Below are 23,464 nucleotides of genomic sequence, written 5' to 3'. Positions count from 1 at the left end.
AAGCCTGAATTACATAAAATGTTATACCTAAAAACATAAAAGCCACAATAAATAAGTCACAATTATTGTAGTTATTTTTACCTCCCGTATTGCTTTCAACCCACCAGCTTTTATGGTGTTGTTACGTCACTAACTGTAAGCTTGTCACATACAGTCTATGGTCACTCAGAGTAACCTACTGTTAATTTAGCTGCTGGAGAAGAAAGATCAGGGGGGGAGGGGGGGAGAGAGCTGTGGTTGATGGGCCATTAGTTGTGTAAATACACAGCTGAAGAGCTGCCGTTTCATTCAGACTGTTTAAAAAACTGTAACAACGGACTATTTTTCTTAGTGGATGCATGTGAATTTAAATCAATACATACAACTATTTTTTAAATCAATAAAAACATTTTCTAAATCCATAAAAGCATTTCAATTAATATTGGGAGTCATGTCGTTACTTTGTTGAGAATGTGGCCATGTAATAAGCGGGATAATTTGCAGCGACTTGTTCTTTATGGGGAAAATAACACCCTTCATCCAGATGAGGATCCCTCCGCTACACTTTGGGATCCTGATCGACCGACGAAACTCCATTAAAATATACATATTTTTGGTGAATTACTGAGTTTAGGCACGTTAATAACGTTTTAATGAAGTTGAATACAGTATATTCATATGTGTCAGTGATTTCATGTCAATTCGGCGAACATAAACATAAATGATCGTGGTGAAGATGATGATTAAATTAGGATTAAAAATCGAGAGCCGGGCTGCATTTCCTCCCGTTCGTTTTTTTCGAATAACAAAATTATTTTGTTAAATAACAACATGGTGATGTTTTGTAAATGATTACATGTCTCTTATTTAGCACAGTAGTATGATATCCCTGACATATGGATCTTAACAAAGTTCCGCTGTACATCCAGCATACTGTATCTCACTTTATTTCACATGAGCTCCAGTGTGGAACCCCACTGCACCCCCTGGTGGATCAATGATCCATTGCAGCTGGCTTCATTATAATTACATTTATCTATCACGGGGGCGGTCTCAAGTCAAGCTGGAGGTTTTCCCTTGAGCGAGGGCAGATCACGTACCAATCACGGCCCTCGCGTTTCAAACTGTCTGAAATGAATCGCTACATCTGTAGGTGAGTTACAACATTAATCATTTAATGATTCATAGATCCCTGGCTGTACATTTACATTGTTTTTTATGAGCATGTATGGATATGTATATTTGAGGATGTATAGATTTAATTTCATTATTTTTGATATACACACTATTATTAGATGTTATTACACATCTTTAGCAGCTTTTGCTATCCATGTTACATTTGTGAGACCTGCTAATTAGATTGTATAGCTTCCCAATAGCACATTTGTCGAGTCGATGTTAACATGGGATGTTGATGGGCTCAATTCTGTATAGCCCTTGGTTCTTATTCTGGTTGCGGACTGTTTGGTTATTTTTGTGGGAGGGCCGTTTGGTGGTGTAATGGCCTCTCTTTTTTTTTATGTGTGCATGTTTTTGTTTTTTTACCTTTGCTCATGGGTTTTTTGCGGGTGGGCGGGATAATAATAATATATGTTATTTATAAGCGCACTTTTCATTTGCGTAAACAAAACTCAAAGTGCTACAAAATTAAAAAGGGGGAAACAAAAACAACAAAAACAATAAAAACAATACCTCAGGTCCTTTGGACAATTTCTGTGCATTCCTTGTATAATTGTACTGATACACAATGCTCACCTTGATAAATGGCTAATTTAAACATATTGGTTTGGAATACGGGAGGCCTTAAGACTCCACATAAACGCACCGGTGTCCTAGGCTTGTTGGGGAGGAAAAAGGTGGATTTGGCATTACTGAGTGAAACTCACCTTCTGAAGACTGATACGGGAAGACTGGCTGACACATTTTATCATGTCATAGCATCCTCTTCTGCAAGTACTAAAATCCGGGCAGTGACCGTAGTGGCTAATCGCAATTTAAATATAAAAGTTTTAGACGTATGGGCGGACACAACAGGCCGGATAACTATCGCAAAAGTTGAATGTTCTAATAGGAAAATTGCGCTGGTCTCAGCATATGCTCCTAACTCATTTGAGGGAGATTTCTATAATGTGCTCACTGCCGCCATGTTGGAGTTGACAGACTACTCGTTTATAGTGGGGGACGATTTTAATGCTGTATGGGACCCAGCTATAGATAGATCAGGAGCCTCAGAGACAACAGACCAAAGGAGGGCTTCTTCCGCCCTGCGTGCATGGGCTCACGAGACAGGGCTAGTTGACCAATGGAGCCTGATTAACCCCTCTTCGAAAGATTTTTCTTTCTTCTCCTTCAGACATAAGACCTTTTCTAGAATTGACTACTTGTTCGCCTCACCCCATCTCTTTGACAGCACTGATGTTTCCATGCTGCCAATAGCTCTCTCCGATCACAAAGGCATCTTACTCTCCACTTCACTTTCAATTGTTTTCATGATTTCTGTAAACAATTTAATGCAAAACTCGCCAAAATGTTTTTGTTTAATGTAGGATCTGTCGAAGATCCTAGGATATTGTGGGACTCAATTAAGGGATTTATCAGGAGCAATTCAACACTATTTTAATCTAATCTGTGAAAGGCTCGATTCTCCAAATTGGAAAAATTAGAAAATGTTTACGCTAATCTGGACGCTTAAACAGCTTAATTTAAGGTTAAAGGTAGTTAAGAAAGAAATCAATTCAACTCTTAAGCAGCGGTCCAAATTTTTGATGCACAGGACAATGTCACAGTCCAAACTGTGTCCCTGTTTGTTCCCCTGTGTTTGTGTGTGGAGAGGGTGTGGTGTCCCTTGCAGGCAGCAGCCTGATTGCTCTCACCTGGCCGTCCGACTCAGCTGTCCCTCATCATCTAATCAGGACACAGCTTATCTACTCCAGTCTCCCAGCAACTCACCGCCAGATTGTTTTCTACACCAGTGGTATTACATCCTCCTGGCTGCCACTTCAGTTATCCTGTCTGCGTGTAAATCCGTACTCTTTGTAACTAGTTTCTCTTGTGTTTCCAGTGCAATCCCTCGGCCATCATCCACCAGAGCTTCCAGCCAACCTGCCTGCTTCTTCCTGCATCCTACCTGCCTGCCTGGTAATCAGTCCAGTCTCTCACTGCCTACCTCCACTCCGGACCTCCATAATCACCAAACCTGCCTGAGTCTCCGAAACAATAAACCATTTAAACATCTTCAATCATTGCCTGCGCCTGGGTCCTGTTTAAAACATAATCCTAACAGAACAATCTGGCCACCATGTACCCAGCAGGCCCGGACCCAATTCGTGAGGCTCTCTCCAACCAAGGCGTCCTCGTGGGCCGGCATGACCAGATGCTCAGAGAGGTTATGGATAACCTCGCATCACTAGCCGCCAATGTAGCACATATGGGACATCACCTCAACCTGGTTTCAACTCATCTTGCTCCGCCTGCTCCGGAGGATCCAGCTCCCTTAGCACAGGTTCCAGCCCAGCCCGCTCTCCCTTCACGTGAGCCAAACATTCCCACTCCAGAGCGGTACGCAGGTGCCTTAGGGACATGTAACTCTTTCTTAATGCAGTGTTCTCTTGTGTTTGAGCAGCAGCCGTCTACTTATGCTAATGACAGAGCTAAGATTTGTTATATGATAGGTTTACTTACAGGTAGCGCCCTAGCCTGGGCATCAGCTGTATGGGAGAGTCAGTCCAACATCTGTTATTCTTATCCAGAGTTTACAGAAGAAATGAAGAAAGTTTTCCACCACCCCGTCAGCGGTAGGGACGCTACTAAACGCCTCCTCTCACTGCGACAGGGCTCCCGTAGTGTAGCCGAATACTCAGTGGAATTTAGGACCTTAGCGGCAGAGGCGAGGTGGAATGACACAGCGCTTCAAGGGGTTTTTCAAACCGGGCTAACTGATTCTGTTAAAGATGAGTTAGCAGTCAGGGACGAATCAGCTAACTTGGATGAGTTGGTCTCCCTAGCCATAAGACTGGATAACCGCCTTAGGGAGCGCCGTAGGGAAAGAGCCAGTCGATCTCCTGGGTCACTCCCCTCTCGCCCTGTCTCGTCTCCTCTCGCAAGATTCAGGTCGGAGACTTTCCCAAGTACTAGTGCTCCATCTGAAGTCTTTTCTCCTCTCCTGTCTTCAGAGGAACCGATGCAGCTAGGCAGAGCCCGACTCACTCCCCAAGAACGTCTCCGGAGAATGAGAGAGGGACTTTGTGTCTACTGTGCTCACTCCGGTCATCTCGTGGACACATGCCCCCAGCGCCCAAAAGAGGGTGCTCGCCAGTAAAGGTGGGGATACTGGTGAGCAAGGCTGTTTCTTCCTCAACCCCCCAGACCCGCAAGCCTCTTGAAGCCACACTGCTGTTAAATCAACAGTCTCTCTCTCTGCCTGCCATAGTGGACTCTGGGGCTGATGAGAGTTTTTTGGATGCCCAACTGGTTGCCTCAGCCGGCATCTCAACTCAACCTCTGACAGCTCCTCTCAATGCTCGAGGTCTGAATGGGAAGCTCCTGGCACGCGTTACCCATGTCACCGAACCCCTACATCTCGTCCTGTCCGGTAATCACCATGAAATGATTCAGTTCCACGTCATGTCCTCCCCTCACACACCCCTAGTTCTGGGCCAGCCATGGTTAAGACTGCACAACCCCCACATGGACTGGTCGGAGAATCAAGTAAGGAGTTGGAGTTCCTTTTGTCACTCTTCATGCCTGCGGTCTGCAATTCCCCCAGCAGAGGTCGGTATTCCTCTAGTTCAGCAGGAGCCACTCAACTTGTCCACTGTCCCTCCGGTTTATCATCGCCTGGGAGAGGTTTTCAGCAAGCATCGAGCTCTTTTTCTGCCCCCTCATCGCCCTTACGACTGTACAATAGATCTTCTTCCTGGGGCATCTCTCCCATCCAGTCGCCTGTTTAACTTGTCCCGAACTGAGCGTGAGGCCATGGAGACATACATCAAAGACTCACTGGCTGCTGGCATCATAAGACCCTCTTCTTCTCCCGTCGGAGCAGGCTTCTTCTTTGTATCCAAGAAGGAACGCTCCCTACGCCCCTGCATTGACTACCGGGGCCTTAACAACATCACCATCAAGAACAAGTATCCACTGCCCCTCATCAATTCAGCCTTCGAACCCCTACAGAAGGCCACCATTTTCTCGAAACTCGACCTCAGGAATGCTTACCACCTGGTCCGCATACGTCAAGGAGACGAGTGGAAGACGGCGTTCAACACCCCACTAGGCCATTTCGAGTATCTAGTGATGCCCTTTGGACTCACCAATGCCCCAGCTGTCTTCCAGGCTCTTGTGAACGATGTCCTCCGTGACTTCCTGAACCGTTCAGTATTTGTGTATCTTGATGATATCTTGATATTCTCACAGACCATGGAGGAACATACCCAACATGTGCAGCAGGTTCTACAAAGGCTCCTCGAGAACAAGCTGTTTGTCAAAGTAGAGAAATGCAAATTTCACGTGGATTCAGTGGATTTCCTGGGCTACATCATTGAGCAAGGTCAGCTGAGAACAGACCCAGAGAAGGTACAAGCAGTGGCACAATGGCCCAAGCCTTCCACCAGGAAGCAGCTCCAACGTTTCTTGGGCTTTGCAAATTTCTATCGCCGGTTCATCAGAGACTACAGTTGTGTTGCCGGTCCTCTCAACCAACTCACCTCCCCAGCAATCCCCTTCTCGTGGACTACTCAGGCTGAGGCTGCCTTCTCTGAGCTGAAGAGACGTTTCACCTTGGCTCCTATTCTTATGAACCCTGACTCATCTCTTCAGTTTATTGTTGAGGTTGATGCATCCAACACCGGTGTGGGGGCGGTTCTATCACAACGCTCAGTCTCTAACCAAAAGCTTCACCCTTGTGCTTTTTTTCCCGACGACTGACAACCCCTGAGCGCAACTATGATGTTGGCAACAGGGAGCTGCTTGCTGTTAAGCTTGCGCTGGAAGAATGGAGGCACTGGCTGGAAGGCTCTGAACATCCATTCATTGTGTGGACAGACCACAGGAACCTGGTCTACATACAAACTGCCAAACGACTAAACTCCCGTCAGGCACGCTGGGCATTGTTTTTTGGGAGGTTCAACTTCACCCTTACCTACCGACCTGGTTCTAGAAACCTTAAACCTGACGCATTGTCCCGGCAGTTTGCAGTGGATCAGGATCCCATAGCTCCTGACACCATAATCCCTGCTACCAGAGTAGTGGGCGCTGTAACATGGGAGATTGAGAACTCAGTGAGGAAGGCACAGAGAGACCATCCAGATCCAGGAAAGGGTCCAGCTAACCGTTTGTTTGTACCTGACTCTGTCTGCTCACAGGTTCTCCTATGGACCCATGCTTCCCGCTTTGCCTGCCACCCGGGTGTGAGTCGGACCCTATCCCTCCTGAGACGACACTTCTGGTGGCCTTCTATGGAAGCGGACTCTCGAGCCTTTGTGCTGGCCTGCACGATTTGCGCCCGTAGCAAGTCTTCACACCAGGCTCCTATCGGTCTACTCCAGCCTCTCCCAGTCCATAGTCGTCCCTGGAGTCACATCGGCCTAGATTTTGTTACCAGCCTCCCGGTTTCACAGGGTAACTCAACCATTCTCACTATTGTTGATCGCTTTTCCAAAGCAGTTCATTTTGTGCCTCTTCCTAAACTCCCCACAGCCTCTGGAACTACTGACCTCCTGGTCAATCATGTTGTCCGGCTCCATGGCATTCCAACAGACATTGTTTCCGACAGAGGGCCACAGTTCATATCTCAGGTATGGAAAGCATTCTGTCGAGCACTTGGAGCATCTGTCAGTCTCTCCTCAGGCTATCATCCTCAGACTAGCGGGCAGGCCGAAAGAGCCAATCAGGACCTTGGAGCTGCACTTCGCTGTGTCACCTCCCGGAATCCCACCTCCTGGAGCTTACATCTGCCCTGGATTGAATACGCTCATAACTCACTGTCTAGTGCTGCTACCGGTATGTCCCCATTTGAATGTTCTCTTGGATATCAACCCCCTTTGTTCCCAGCCCAAGAGGATGAGATCGCAGTTCCCTCTGTCCAAGCCCATCTCCGTCGTTGTCGTAGGATTTGGAAGGATGCCCGCTCTGCCCTTCTCCGCTCCGATGAACGCAATCGGCATATTGCAAACCGCTACCGGACCGCAGCTCCCCAGTTCCAACCAGGTCAGAAAGTTTGGCTTTCTTCAAAGAATATTTCTTTACAAGCTGAGTCTAAGAAGTTGAAACCACGCTTCATTGGCCCCTATGTGATCGAGCGCATAATCAATCTATCTGCTGTTAGACTCAAGCTGCCTCCCTCCATGAGAATTCACCCAACCTTTCATGTGTCCCAGTTGAAACCAGTGTTGTCCAGCCCTTTGTGCCCACCAGCCATCTCCCCTCCACCCACCCTTGTTATTGATGACCACCCGGCCTACACGGTCCAACGGCTGTTGGACATTCGCCGCCAGGGCCGTGGGTACCAGTATCTGGTTGATTGGGAGGGTTATGGTCCTGAGGAGAGGAGCTGGGTGTCCCGCAAGCTCATTCTACAGGACTGTCTCAGAAAATTAGAATATTGTGATAAAGTTCTTTATTTTCTGTAATGCAATTAAAAAAACAAAAATGTCATACATTCTGGATTCATTACAAATCAACTGAAATATTGCAAGCCTTTTATTATTTTAATATTGCTGATTATGGCATACAGCTTAAGAAAACTCAAATATCCTATCTCTAAATATTAGAATATCATGAAAAAGTATACTAGTAGGGTGTTCAACGAATCACTTGAATCGTCTAATTAACTCGAAACACCTGCAAGGGTTTCCTGAGCCTTGAAAAACACTCAGCTTGGTTCAGTAAACTAAATCACAAGTATGGGGAAGACTGCTGATCTGACTGCTGTCCAGAGGACCGTCATTGACACCCTCCATGAGGAGGGTAAGACACAAAAAGAAATTTCTCAAAGAGCAAGCTGTTCACAGAGTGCAGTTTCAAAGCACATCCACAAAAAGTCTGTTGGAAGGGGGAAATGTGGCAGGAAACGCTGCACAACCAAGAGAGATGACCGCAGCCTTAACAGCATTGTGAAGAAGAGTCGCTTCCAGAATTTGGGGGAGCTTCAAAGACAGTGGACTGAAGCTGGAGTCCAGGTATCAAAAGTCACTGTTCACAGACGTGTCCGGGAAATGGGCTACAATAGCCGTATTCCCATGGTCAAGCCACTTCTGAACTCAAGACAACGGAAGAGGCGTCTGACTTGGGCTAAGGAAAAGAAGCACTGGACAGCTGCACAGTGGTCCAAAGTCCTCTTTTCAGACGAAAGCAAGTTTTGTATTTCATTTGGAAGTCAAGGCGCCAGAGTCTGGAGAAAGGCTGGAGAGGAGCAAAATCCAAGTTGCTTGAAATCCAGTGTGAAGTTCCCACAGTCAGCGATGGTTTGGGGAGCCATGTCAGCTGCTGGTGTTGGTCCACTGTGTTTCATCAAGCCCAGAGTAAATGCAGCTGTGTACCAAGAGATTTTAGAGCACTACATGCTTCCGTCTGCTGAAAATCTCTATGAAGATGAGGAATTCATTTTCCAGCATGATCTGGCACCTGCCCACAGTGCCAAAACCACCAGTAACTGGTGTACTGACCATGGCATTACTGTCCTCGATTGGCCTGCAAATTCCCCTGACCTGAACCCCATAGAGAATATGTGGGGTATTGTGAAGAAGAAGCTGAAAGACACCAGACCCAACAATGCTAATGAGCTAAAGGCCGCTATTGAAGCATCCTGGGCATCCATAACACCTCAGCAATGCCACAGGCTGATTGCCTCCATGCCACGCCGCATTGATGCAGTAATCCGTGCAAAAGGATTCCCAACCAAGTACTGAGTGCATTAATGGACATTTTCAAATGTTTGATTGTGTTTTGCTGTTATAAATCTTTTTTTTTGACTTGGTCTGAGGAACTATTCTAATTTTTTGAGATAGGATTTTTGAGTTTTCTTAAGCTGTATGCCATAATCAGCAATATTAAAATAATAAAAGGCTTGCAATATTTCTGTTGATTTGTAATGAATCCAGAATGTATGACATTTTTGTTTTTTTAATTGCATTACAGAAAATAAAGAACTTTATCACAATATTCTAATTTTCTGAGACAGTCCTGTATGTCCCTCTCTCATTCGGGACTTTCGCAGGGACCACCCAGATAAGCCTGGTGGTTCGCCTGGAGGCTCCCGTTGAGGGGGGGGGGGGTACTGTCACAGTCCAAACTGTGTCCCTGTTTGTTCCCCTGTGTGTGTGTGTGTGTGGAGAGGGTGTGGTGTCCCTTGCAGGCAGCAGCCTGATTGCTCTCACCTGGCTGTCCCTCATCATCTAATCAGGACACAGCTTATCTACTCCAGTCTCCCAGCAACTCACCGCCAGATTGTTTTCTACACCAGTGGTATTACATCCTCCTGGCTGCCCATTCAGTTATCCTGTCTGCGTGTAAATCCGTACTCTTTGTAACTAGTTTCTCTTGTGTTTCCAGTACAATCCCTCGGCCATCATCCACCAGAGCTTCCAGCCAACCTGCCTGCTTCTTCCTGCATCCTACCTGCCTGCCTGGTAATCAGTCCAGCCTCTCACTGCCTACCTCCACTCCGGACCTCCATAATCACCAAACCTGCCTGAGTCTCCGAAACAATAAACCATTTAAACATCTTCAGTCATTGCCTGCGCCTGGGTCCTGTTTAAAACATAATCCTAACAGACAAGACAACACTATTACTTCCACGGCTCTCGGCCTAGCCTGCTGGCTATGAAAATTTGTGCTGATGAACACTTTGCTGACATCCCTTCTATCAGAACCCAGCAAGGGGAGATAACCACCAAAACTAAATATGAGGCTTTTCTTAATGATCTGGAATTACAATGCTTAACAGAGGATGATTCCAAACAATAAGCTGAGGCTATTACCTTGGAGGAACTTAAAGCAGCGGTCCTCGAAATGCAAAGGGATAAGGTGCCTGGGTGGGACAGCATCCCCCCGGAGCTCTATTTGACCTTCTGGGACCTTTTGGGCCCGTTGTTGCTTTCCATGATTTAAATTTCAATAGAACGGGGTAATTTTTCCAGAGATGTTAATACAGCTCTTTACTTCTAAAAAAGGATAAAGGTTCATCTGATTGTAGCAGCTACAGGCCTTTAAGCCTACTAGGTCGCCTAGCCGCGGAAAATCTTGGGCGGTTGCTGCACATCATTAACGCTAGTAAAGATGATAAAACACCAGCGGCTGTATTATCTCTGGATGCTATGAAGGCTTTTGATAGGCTAGAAAGGTCATACCTATGAGGCGTGTGATGCAGTGGGTTGAGCGTTGGTGTTCGGATCAGGGGGTCACAGGTTCAAACCCCACTGCAATCAGCATGTCGTTGTGTCCCTGGGCAAGACACTTCACCCCAAATTACTCCTGTGAGGATTGCCCACAGTATTGAGTATGTAAGTCACTTTGGAAAAAAGTGTCTAACAAGTGACATGTAATGTCCTAGAGTCTATGGGATTAGGTAAGGGGTTCATCCATATGATCAAAGTGCTTTATTCTGCCCCTTCAGCAATGATTTTAACAGGCAAAACTCTCTCTCGTCACTTTTTTCTGTAACAAGGTCATCCAGACAGGGCTGCCCCTTGAGTCCAGGGCTCTTCGTGTTCCGTTTCATATACATGTAAATAAAATCCAAATACAGAAAAAAGTTTTACAAATGTATTTTTGATCGCTGTGCATTCCTGTGTTTTTTTTTTAGACTCCCCTGACGGTCACCCGATTCGTACTTGTATTTGTTTCTATCTATAGCCAATCAGATGTCTCCTCCATTCTAAGCCAATCAACAACGCGCCACCACGAGGGGATGATTTCTTGCGTTCATGACGTAGCGCTTCATATATGCATTTTGCGCTGTCCGGAGCTAACAGGTCCATGGAGCCTGCCTGCAGGACACCTCCCCTCTGAGGACACCGCCACTCTCAGGACAGGAAGTGCACGCTAAGAATTACAAAATAAAATCGCCATTCTCAGTACAGCCCCACTTTCCGAACAGAAAATGCACGCAAATACAATCTTTTATATTATTAAGGTACAGCACCACTTTCCGAACCATTAATTAATGTTTGTTTAAGATGGCAAGCAAAACCGTTTTAAATTTGTGTTTCTTGTATGGTAAATACAGTCGCTGCTTTATTTATGTCTGTATGAAGTTGTTGTGAGTGTGGACGGAGCATATGTGAGCCGCTCTATCGAAATCAGTCAGAAGTCGCAACGGCTCATTTCAAAATAAACGTGGATTTGCGTAAAAAGATAGTTTTTTGGGGTTCGGGTGCTTTGTTAAACAAAGTCTTGGCTTTCTGAATATGAAACTTTTATTTCCAAAATCACACGATAAATAAATTTTTGAAGCTTGTAAAGGGAAGATGACAGCTCTCACTCGCCACTCTGCTGTTCCGCAGCGCTGCTTCCCCTCCCTCCGGCTGAAATTATGAATGTAAGGTATGGAGCTAATTTCCTGCCATAACTCCACAAACAATCTAAACAGGTTTTACAAATGCCTCATGATTCACTAACAAACAGTGGTTAGCAAATACAAAACACCATCTACAAACTAATGCATTTAGTTTTGCAAAGAAAAAACGTATCTATCAAACAAACACATAACTTTTTTTTTACAACTACAACACTTCTTTTACAACTACAACACTTTTTTTGTAGTCTTTTTTCTTCTCACAGGGGAATATTACTGCCAAAAGTCACGTGATTGTGGTTGTGCTCAAACACACTCACACATGCTCACTCACACATGCTCCACAGCAGCAGGGTGCGCCACTGAGTCCATTGGGAAGGCGGGAGGTTGAGCAGAGTATGGAACAGCCCTTGCCAGTCTGATGACAGCGGTGTTTTTAGCGATCTGGGTCAATGTTATTGTGATAATATTATAAACAAGGTGAATTTAGCGATCACAACGAAAGCAGCCAAGACACATATTGATCCCAGAAAATGAATGTTATTAGGGCTGTAAATATAATAAGCCTTTGTCTGGAATGGACAACATTGTAACTAAGGAGATTTAAACTCTACAGCGATTCTGCACTCGGTCAATCAGCTGCTCTTTATTTTCTTTCCTGCTATATTCAATGAGTGATACAAATATTTTTTACAACAAGTTCTTAATAAAACTGACACTGTTGGACTCGGCACTAGTTGACTGCTACCAGAAATAAAATGAAGTACTTTACTGTGTACTTTGTGAGTAATCCCCTGTCAGAGTCCCCTCCCCTCCTCCTGCATGTGTTTTACACAGAGAACTTAAACTTAACTTAAATTTGAAAACACGTGGCAACTTTATTAATACAGCAGTTGAAAATATTTGTGGAAGGGTACATTCTTCATTGGCTCTCTAGATAAAGGGTGTTTTATGGTTGCTTGTATTATCCTCAGATAGTGGTTTGTTTAAATAACTAGTGACATTTTAATAAATATTGCAAAAAAGGGCTCCAAAAAAGGCATATATATATATATATATATATATATATATATAACAGGGTTGTGTTGTAACGGAATACATGTAACGGCGTTACGTAATCAGAATACAAAAATCAAGTAACTGTATTCAGCTCGCGTTACATTTGAAAAACGAGTAATCTGATTACACTTACTTTCGTAAACCTGAAGTGAATACATTTTGGATTACTTATTGGAATTATTGGTGGAAAGATTTCCTCACAACATTTCATATTCATTATTAAAGGTACAGCCGAATCATCACAGCGCACAAAAACTTTCACCGCCGCAGATGGACCAAAAAAGGGAGCGTTTGAAAAAAAAGGGGCGGGTCCGCTCAGTGAAACAATAACAACGAAACATGGAGGAACAAAAGTCTGCGTTTAAGTCGTGTGTGTGTAGAGGTGTTTGTGGTTAAAACACATCAGCCTGCGGTCGCCCTTCAGCCTTATGATTCTGAAGGTAAAAAAAGCAAAGGTGGTGCGTGAAAGGCACTGCACGCTCGACACACACACACATTTTGCATAGACTTCCTTCTCCCCCATCAGTTTAATACACACACAGTTTCACATACTTTTGACATCTTTAAGATATGCTTAAGATATAGTTGTTTATAGTTTGCTAATACAAGTAATACCTGTAAGTTACTTTAATATCAATAATAACGAGGAAAACATTACCTCTGCTCTCAAGCAGTCCTACAGCAATGCTTCTGAAATAGTAGAACTTTACAGCATGTTTAACGCACACTCATATTACCATGCAGTTGAGCTGTGTCCAAATAAGGATATCTCATCTCCCACATCTCCACTACTCCTAATAGGAATGTTTCCCTTCTCATATTTCCAGCTTCTTGTTATACAAACTGCTACTATTTGATACAAAGTAATTAAGCACACACATATGTTTAAGCAAACTCATGTCTGGACACTGGGAACACAGGTTACTTTAATCCCCCTTTTGATCTCACCTCAAGAGATCAACTTACACAAGGCATTCGAAACATAACCACTGTCATTATTTTCTACTGTGTTCGTCCCCCAACATTATATAAATCCATCAGAAGGGATTTAGAGCACTTTAAACATTTGGGAACAGCCCACCATAACAACTTCTTATGACAGTGGAAAGAGACCAAAATATGTTAAAAAACTGCATCCTTGTCTGCTGAGTCATCATACTCGTTCTCTCCCTCCGCATAAGCCAACAAGGGAATTTGGTACGGAGGGGGAGGGGCAGCTTTTCCTTCAATGGTGGAACTGATGAATCTGATCAGAGAGAAGTAGACTCCTCTGCTTCCTCGTGATGTCCCCCAGCCCGCTGACGGCGGCTTCTGGGTCATCTGCTGTAGGGATGTCCTTGGGGTCCTTCTCCTCCGGTCCACTTATGGCGGCTTCCGGGTCGAGTCCTAGACGAGAGCCAGGTCCGTCCTGATGTTGTCCAAGGTCCTAGACGGAGGTTTCCCGACCGCACACTGGCTCCAGTGGTACCAGTTGTCCCCCTTTCCTCCTAGGCGGACGGCATGGGAGGTTCTCTGGGTCACTCGGTCGGGGCCGGAGAACCTAGGGTTGAGCCACTTGGGCCTGATGACCTTCAGCCAGACGAACTCTGCTGTGTTGGCCTTGTGCTTCTCGGGTCCCCCTTTGGCATCAGCAACCTGTGTTGAGAAGTCTGATACCAACCCCTCAAGTTGCTGGAAATAAGGTTTCGAACTCATGACCTCTACTTCCTTTCCTACGCTCAGGGCTCATGGGCCCGGGAACTGATGGCCATGGGTCAGCTCAAATGGGGAGAAACCTGTCCCTCGGTTGATAGAGCTCCTGATTGACATAAGGGCCAGAGGCAAGGCTTCTAACCATTTCATGCCTGTCTCCTCCCATGCTTTGCTGAGTTTCTGTTTGATGTTCTGGTTCATTCTTTCTACCTTTCCCTGAGATTGGGGGTGATAGACGGCTCCGAAACTGTGTCTTAGTCCTAGGGACTGTTCTACTGTGCGTAGGTCATGGTTCTTAAAATGAAATTACTAAATGTAACAATAAACCCATTATACCCCTCCTGGATACATTGTCTTCCAAACTATAGAGACCATGTTTCCCAAATAAGATACTTCAGAGTACTCATCTTCACATACAAAGTTATCTCAAAGTCCTATGAGTCATCATCAGGAAAACTTTCACCTGTCAAAAAGAATCAACAATGTTAAAAGTCAAGTTACATAGTCATCAAGCCATGCAGGGATCATGCAGAGTCATACAAAGTTCATGCGTCATGTCTCACAATGGTTAAACTATTATGGCATAGTAAAAAATCCATTGCCAAAATAAAATCACCTTTTGTCGGTGGGTCAGTGTTACTGTAACAGTCAGGAATTGACAAATCAATTCACATTCATTCAGTCTTTGCAAAGTCAGTCTCGAGATCTCATGTCCTATAGTGCACTTTGATATTCTACCAGCTGGAGTTTTTACTAGTGACATCATTGTGCTAATGTCAAACAATGCAACAAAGTTTTTCCGGTGTTCGCAGCACAATTTTCTTCATATGTTTAAACAAACAAATTATCAATAAACTTTATTAATGTACTACCCCTAGGAAACACAAAGCCTTAAAAATGTTCATGCAAGCATTCCTTAGTGAACCTGCAGATAACAGCCTTTTTAATTAATATTCCAAATTAATCAATAATAATACAAATAATCAATTTTATCAATTTGTTTACGACATGCAACACATTTGTCCAATTTCAGCATCAGCCTTCTTTACTCTAGAATTACGTTTTTAAATAGGAATATTTAGAAATGGAACAAATATTCAATCTTCAGAAATGTTCTTAACAAATGGAGAGTAATGCCATCCCTCCATTTAGTGAATAGCCAACATATTTAAAAAATGTCAGATATACAAAAATAAGCCTAAATACTCCTTTACTATCAAAGTCTAAAGTTAGACCTACGGTGAACAGTTTTGGTAATGGACAATTTAATCTAAAAACAAAACAAAATTGGACTCGTCTCTTTGTTATTTGTTCTTCAAAATACATTAGTAAATACCTTGTGAAGTATTCACAATATAACTAATCCTCTCCAGGATATGAAATCCGTTCATCTTTAAGCAGATACTATTTCCCTATTTATTGTTTATAGTTGGCTTCGCGTCGGGCCGAACCACGCCCCTTAGCTTTGATATAATGAGCATATATCACGGCCTGAAGTGAGCTATTGCTTTTATAAAACGGTTACCAAGTGTGGCAATATGAAAGAAAAATACACACTCTAATTTAAAAAAATTTTATTAGTAAATAATGATGTTCAAAATAAAATAGTCCCTCCATTGCCTTCTGCAAACTGCAAAACCGAACCGCGCTCACGGATCGCCGCACGAGGGGCAACCCGCGGCGCACGCGGGGCAGTAGTCGAGCGTGCAGCTTTTGCAGACGTATCTGCCGCATCCGCAGCACGCCGTGTGCGTCTTACGGTCCTTTTTGGATGGGCAGATCTGACACCTCTTGCTCGCCTCGGCACGGGGCCGAGACGCGGAGGAGGAGGACGACTGGGGGTCTGTGCGCGCGGAGGCGGTGGGGGCATCGCAGCCCGCGTCACCGGTACCGTCGTCGTCGTCGTCGTCGCCACCGTCGCCGCCACCGTCGCCACAGCGGGCCCGTCGCCGCTCTCCTTCCGCGCGGACGGCCTTCACGACCGCGGCTGAGGCGTCGGTGCGAGGGACACGCTTCCTCCTCTCGATGAACGAAGCCACCAGCGCTTTGCCCAGCCACTCCAGGAACACCCTCCTCTTGTTGCGCTTGCCGGGCATCCACCCGGGGTTGAGCTCTCGCCACAAGACAAAGGCGTTGTAGCAGGACACGTCCAGGATGTTGTGGAAGACCACCAGGGGCCAGCGCGCGGTCATCCTCCTGCAGCTGTAGGCGCCAATCACCTTGTCCAGGTTGTCCACGCCTCCTTTGTTGCGGTTGTAGTCGAGGAAGACGCGCGGCTTTTCGTCGGCGCGCTCGCTGATCTCGGGGGGGCCCATGTGCCGCGTGCTCAAGAGCACTACGTTCCTGCCCACTATAAGCAGTACTGCTCCGTTCGCCGGAGCCCGCCGACCGCATATTACGCTGGCGGGGGACGCCTTAACCGCGAACGCTAGCTTACTCCGCCCTTCCCGACGTTTGTAAAATAGCCGGACCCCCGGGGGGTCTCGGGGGGGGTCCCCGCGCCTCCGGTGATCGCCGACCCCCGCCCGGCCACGACCCCCCCCGGTTTTAGGCGAAGGTTAACCCGTTAGGCAGCTCCCGGACGCAGTCCCGTCTCCTGCCACCAGGTGGCCGCGGCGGGGGCGTCCGTCGCGCCCGTACGGGAGCCCGCTTTCCAAGTATTACACAGTAACGCCAGTATTCGCGCACCGTGTACTTATACTTATGGGGGTGGGGGTGTCCGTCAACCCAATATGGGGTCCCACTTTCCACATATTGCACAGTAAGACGAGTATTCGCTTACCGTGTACTTGTACTTATGGGGTGGGGGTGTCCGTCAACCCAATATGGGGTCCCACTTACCAAATATTTGAATCGATGTACTTATACATATTGGGGGAGGGGTAGGGGGGGGGGGTGTCCGTAAACCCAATATGGGGTCCCACTTACCGAATGTTTGTATTATTGGGGGGGGTTTCCGTAAACCCAATATGGGGTCCCACTTACCGAATATTTGTAATATGGGGGGGGGTGTCCGTAAACCCAATATGGGGTCCCACTTACCGAATATTTGTAATATTGGGGGGGGGAGTGTCCATAAACCCAATATGGGGTCCCACTTACCAAATATTTGTAATGTGTGGGGGATGTCCGTCCACCCAATATGGGGTCCTAGGGGGGGGGGGGGGGGTTGGGGGGGGGGGAGCGTGAATGCGCCATTAGTCTATATGTCAAAGTTAGTTCATAGATTTGATTGATTGATTGATTGATTGATTGAGTGAGTGGGTTAATGATAACTCATTGAGTGTCCACCAGGACCATATGCAAGCCCACTTACTCAATATGTCCGTGAACCCAATATGGGGTCCCACTTACCGAATATTTGTAATGTGTGGGGGATGTCCGTCCGACCAATATGGGGTCCCAGGGGGGGGGGGGGGGGGGTGCGGGTTTGGGGGGGGGGGGGGAGCGTGGATGCGCCATTAGTATTATGTCAAAGTTAGTTAATAGATTTGATTGAATGATTGATTGAGTGAGTAGGTTAATGATAACTTATTGAGTGTCCACCAGGACCATATGCAAGCCCACTTACTCAATATGTCAAAGCTAGTTCATGATAACTCATTGAGTGTCCACTAGGACCATATGCAAGCCCACTTATTCAATATGTCAAAGCTAGTACATGTTAAGTCATTGAGTGTCCACCAGGACCATATGCAAGCCCACTTATTCAATATGTCAAAGCTAGTTCATGTTAAGTCATTGAGTGTCCACCAGGACCATATGCAAGCCCACTTACTCAATATGTCAAAGCTAGTTCATGTTAAGTCATTGAGTGTCCACCAGGACCATATGCAAGCCCACTTACTCAATATGTCCGTGAACCCAATATGGGGTCCCACTTACCGAATATTTGTAATGTTGCTGGGGTGTCCGTCAACCCAATATGGGGTCCCACTTACCAAATATGTTTAATGTTGCGGGTTGTCCGTAAACCCAATATGGGGTCCCGCTTACCGAATATGTTTAATGTTGCGGGTTTTCCGTCAACCCAATATGGGGTCCCACTTACCGAATATTTGACAGTGTAGGCGGAGCCGTGACGTCATCTTCAATGAGCGCCCCAGTAAAACAACACAGCCGTTAGCTCTTAGCACTCAGAGAAACTGGAGTTTAATATTAAATATTATTTATAAGTCATTTAATATAATCACACAAATGATGTGTTTTACATTTAATAATTCCAAAATGATAAAATACTATACTTATAAGTACACAGGTAAGTTGTTTAATATAGTTGTATATTTAATAATTAACTATATATCAAATTCAGTTATTGATTACTCAATGAGAAAAAAACACAAATTATTTAACTAAATATATATTAGTCCCATTTTATATTCATTGACATTGAAGACAGAGAGGAGTCTTACTGGACGACTCGTTCCAAGGGGCAACGCCTATCCATGTGCGCCACCTTGCCGCCTAAAGCTTAGTGTGGGAAAGTCCATTATAAAGATTCCGAACGGGAAACGAAAGGAGTGTCCTTGTATCAACAGTGACATCACTTTCAGCCTCACTTTAACAAGTAACAATTTCAATGAGCAAAATAAATAAGTAATTGTATTATTATAATGGAATACACTACAGATTAGGGATGTGCATCTCCATCACTGAGGCCGATGCGATGCGCATCTCGATACGTTGCCAAGATACGATACATTAACGATACATTTGAAACACCAGGCGATGCGATACGATACGATTCACCCCTGTTGCGATACAGTTCGATACGATTTGATTCAACATTATGCGATTCGGGGCGATACGATGCGATTCCACACGATGCAAAAATAATGATACTTCAAAATGGTACGACAGAGGATTTTTGTTTTATTCCTTATATGCAGCAAATCATACATTAACAAAAAAGTGCTTTACATATTTGGTACTGCACATCCCATCATGCCGTTTATTTTTTTACCTTTAAAAGCTCTCCAGAGTACAGTACAATTGTATAACCAGTAGTCGAGTTGAGGGGGGATGGGGGGGGGGATGGCATCCCCCTTAGGTATTAAAATGGTCAAAACCATCCCCCTTATGAAACGGCCATCCCCCCTTCCCATCCCCTGTTATTTGATCAATTAATGTGGAAATATTGCCAATGTTTAATTTTCAACATTCTACATTTTATATGTGCACGTCACGTGCCCCTCGTCCACATTATTTTAGCCGCTAAAATACTGTGGACGAGGGGCTCGTGCACATATCACGATCACGAAATTGATGTCAAGTCAGTCAGCGTCAACGATAGCAGCGCAGCCTGTGCAAGCATCATGGCCAGTAAGCGACAAGGACAGCTTGACCTGAGGGACTACTTCGGCTTTAAGAGGACAAAAAGTACCACTGAAGGTAAGTCAAGAATACTTTTGATATGTCACCAAATGTGTAATCTCTGGACAGAGGCGATAACAACAGAGTTATAGTTTGGGAGCTTACGTTTTTTTTCTTGTTAACTAGCCTAACGCCAGGCAGCTAGTACTAGCTGCTATAGTAACCAACGTCAGGTTAGACCTTTCTTATATTCACAAAGTTAATGTCAGATTTGATTTCTTTTTCACATGGAATATCTCGCAGGGTTTCCCACAGCTCTTTACTGCTTAGGCGACCGCATAAGCAACACACTTAACTAGCCTAGACATGTTCAGTCGGGGAAAAAAATGAAATGTAATTTAGGATGAGGCAGAGCAAGCTAGTGTACAAGCAGAGACGACAGGGGCAGAAGAACACAGAGAAGAACAGGTGTCGTTGACGGTTCCTGAAACAGCCGGTGAAGTTCAGTTAAGGATGGTAGATAGTCCAAGTTTGGGATTCTTCAGTATGAAAACTGGTTCCGAAAGAACCCATTTGAATTAAGGTTCCTGGAGGATCTTTAGGCTGATTTTGTGTATCAATTCGATGATCATGTATCCACTAGTGATTTAAGCACTTTGTTTGATAAGCTTTCCATTCATTTTAGTGAGATCATATAATATAAATTAAGTGTGAAAATTGCACCTTTAGTCACTGTGAGCGACCAAAATGTATTACTTAAAAAGCTTTAAATGTGATGCATTCCTCCGAATCGTGTGATAGCGGCTTCTGGTGGTTGAATGTCATTGCTCTTATTTTATATGAAAAAAAAACACAACTTGACAGTAGGCCTACTTCACTGTCTGCTCATTCTAACAAAACCATAATGCCGTTGTTTTCTTCATATAGAGGATAATCATGGCGAGGAAGCAGGAAGGAGAGCAGAGGAGACTAGAGCTGGAGAAGGAACAGGTTTGATATTTCTAAATAGACACTTTTCTTTTTCGAAGAGGGGGAAATGTAGCTAATCCTACCAAGGGGGGGTTTTAACATAGATGTTATGTTTTTGTGGTAGAAAAAAGAAGAGAGGAGGAGGCAGAAGCAGAGGAGCCTAGAGCTGCAGAAGGAACAGGTTTGATAATTCTAAATAGACACTTTTCTTTTTCGAAGAGGGGAAATGTATCTTACCAAGTGGGGTTTTAACATAGATTTTATGTTTTTGTGGTAGAAAAAAGAAGAGAGGAGGAGGCAGAAGCAGAGGAGCCTAGAGCTGCAGAAGGAACAGGTTTGATAATTCTAAATAGACACTTTTCTTTTTCGAAGAGGGGAAATGTATCTTACCAAGTGGGGTTTTAACATAGATTTTATGTTTTTGTGGTAGAAAAAAGAAGAGAGGAGGAGGCAGAAGCAGGGCGAGATAGTGTCGATGATTCTGACCAAAATAACCAGGGAGATAATGAGCAAGATATCCCTGAATGCTGGACATCTACCAAGTTCAGGGAGAAAAAAAAGTATTATCCATGGCTAATATGTCAAAGCAAAAAACTTGGCTGCCTAACCTGCCAGAAAATGAAAGTGGTTGGGCCAAGTACAGGTGGGAGCAGCCAGTTGCATATTGCTGAGGAGTGGTCCAACGTTAAGCTTACAGCCTATGGTACAAACCGAGCAGCACAGCTGCAGTCTCTTCGTAAGAAAATACACAGGCATAACATGTCAGACTATCACCAAGCAGCTGAGAAAACCATGGAAAAAGCAAAAGAAAAGACATTGGAAACATTGACTTCTGAAATGCAAAGGGATCACTTCTTAACTACTGATAGGGTATTTCGTACAGTTTACAAGATTGTGAAATCTGGAAGGCCTTTCACAGATCTACCGTCCGATATTGATCTGCAAGTCTTGAATGGACTAGACATGGGAAGAACTTTACATTCAGACTATTCCTGTGCAACAATCAGCCAACACATAGCAAATGAAATGCGAAAGAGAGTAGTTGGAAAGGTCCTTCAAAGTGGAACAAAACTTTCTGTTATGATAGATGAAGCTACAACTGACAGTAAAAAATCAGTATTGATCATTTATATTAGAGCGAGCTTAGGGATGAGTGAAGAGCCCCTAACATTCTTCTTGGATCTAGTTGAGCTTTCTGCTACCAATGCAGGTGAAATCTATCAAGCTCTAATGAAAAATCTGTCACATCATGGCTTCTCTGAAGCTATTCTGAGTGAACGCTTTGTTTGCTTTGCATCAGATGGAGCTTCTGTAATGCTTGGAAGTAAAGCAGGTGTTGCAACCAAAATCGTAGAAAAGTTTCCAAACGTAATGGTGTGGCACTGCATGAACCACCGTCTTGAGCTGAGTGTTGGAGATGCTGTTGAAGAAACTGTAGGGATGAATGACTTCCAGTTTTTCTTTGACAAAGTGTACAGTCTCTATCATGCATCGGCCAAAAACCGCTGTGAGCTCACTGAATGTTGTGAGGAACTTGCTTTACAGTGTCTGAACATAGGGAGAATTCTCAGCACTAGATGGGTGGCATCCAGTTACAGGACCATTAAAGCTGTATGGCAGCAGTACCCTGCAATCCACAAGCACTTTTCCAATGCCTCAGTTGATCCTAAAAGAAGTTCAATAGAGAAATGCATGTTCAGTGGTTTAATAGATCGCCTTTCTAATGTCACCTTTGTGCACAATCTTGGAATCATGTATGATGCTTTAGAAGAGTTGTCTGAATTCTCTCTCTCTCTTCAAGACAGAAACATGACGCTCCCCAAGGCTGTAGCAATACTCAGTCGGCAGGTCCGTGTGTTGAAGTCCATGGCAGAGCAGCCTGGACCAGCGGCAGAAGTGGCTCAGACTGCAATCGGTTTGAAGCTATTCAAAGAGGTGCCACTAACAAATAATTTAAGACACAGCAGAGAAATAAACCACCAACATTTTTTTCATGCTTTGGCTGCTAAAATTGAGACAACAATGGGATCACTGCCGGGAAAACAGAGAAGCAAAGAAGAGTACCAGAGCTTTCTTGACAATGTCAAAGTGCTGCAGCCATCAAACTGGCCAGATGTGTGTGGTGTTCGTTATGCCGAAAAGGAAATACAGGAACTCTGCTCCTTTTTCAAGCTTGATGATGGCAGACAAATTCAGAGAGGAATGAGGGAATATGTTGATATGGTGAAACTCAAAACTGTTGATGAAATGACACCACAAGCACCAGAAGAGCTAAAACCCCTCCTTCAAGCAGTGAACACACTGGTCATCTCCACAGCTGAGTTTTTTAAAAAAAAAAATAAACATTGAGCGTGGGTTCAGTCAGATGAACATTTTAACCACAACTAGAAGCACGCTAGAGGTAAAAAGTATGTCAGCCTTGCTTTTCATCAAGTGTGTTGGCCCTCCACTACAAATGTTCAAAACAGAAGTTTATGTCAAGTCTTGGCTTCAAAGTCATAGCTTGGCTAATGATCTGAGAGCAAGAGCCCGGAAAGTTGTCATTAAAAAACATGATTATGAAACTCTTTGGAAGATCCTATGAGATACTACAGTATAGGGGAGAATTGGGTTGGTAGCCATTGAATAAAACTGTTTATTTGTATTTGTATATCATATTATATGTATTATTTTCAGATTTTGTAAATAGTATATTTGTTTAATCCATGTTCTTGCACTTGAATTAAAATGGACTTGACTAGAGAGGATTCATGTTCAATGTTTTGTGAGGTTTTGTTTCAACATTTAATGGATGAATCCCCAGTAGATTTATAGGTATTGTGAGTGTGAAGTTGAAGTTGAAGTTGCACTTGCACCCAGTGGGAAAATGTGTCCTCTGCATTTACCCTAACTATGTAGGAGCAGTGGTAGCCATGGGACCAACTCTAATTCTGAGGTGCCTTG

The 23,464-nt window shown here is 44.5% G+C and overlaps 1 protein-coding gene and 1 long non-coding RNA gene across 2 annotated transcripts; both read left to right on the top strand.

Moving 5' to 3' along the window:
* Positions 1-9,123: 9,123 nt before the first annotated feature.
* Positions 9,124-9,702, top strand: LOC307019626. Its single transcript, XR_013802715.1, has 2 exons — positions 9,124-9,438; positions 9,526-9,702. It is a non-coding gene; the product is annotated as an uncharacterized lncRNA (long non-coding RNA).
* An 8,772-nt stretch (positions 9,703-18,474) lies between these two features.
* Positions 18,475-23,263, top strand: LOC307020917 (uncharacterized protein). Its single transcript, XM_079652619.1, has 5 exons — positions 18,475-19,630; positions 20,480-20,542; positions 20,646-20,702; positions 20,799-20,855; positions 22,323-23,263. The coding sequence occupies exons 1-5, from the start codon at positions 19,366-19,368 to the stop codon at positions 22,868-22,870; spliced, it is 990 nt and encodes a 329-aa protein (XP_079508745.1). The 5' UTR covers positions 18,475-19,365; the 3' UTR covers positions 22,871-23,263.
* The last annotated feature ends 201 nt before the right edge of the window (positions 23,264-23,464 follow it).

Source organism: Notothenia rossii (genome assembly GCF_949606895.1).
Source record: "Notothenia rossii genome assembly, chromosome: 9".
In the NCBI taxonomy this organism is placed as follows: Eukaryota; Metazoa; Chordata; class Actinopteri; order Perciformes; family Nototheniidae; genus Notothenia; species Notothenia rossii.
The sequence above is the reverse complement of the archived record's forward strand: the minus strand, read 5'-3'. Positions and strand labels throughout refer to the sequence as shown.

What these genes read in the sequence shown, in the direction of transcription:
- LOC307020917 (XM_079652619.1), top strand. Translation starts at nt 19,366, where the DNA reads ATGTGGAAATATTGCCAATGTTTAATTTTCAACATTCTACATTTTATA. An exon ending in TAGAGCTGCAGAAGGAACAG is followed by an intron (nt 20,703 to 20,798) that starts GTTTGATAATTC and finishes TTTTTGTGGTAG; the next exon opens with AAAAAAGAAGAGAGGAGGAG. An exon ending in TAGAGCTGCAGAAGGAACAG is followed by an intron (nt 20,856 to 22,322) that starts GTTTGATAATTC and finishes TCTCTCTTCAAG; the next exon opens with ACAGAAACATGACGCTCCCC.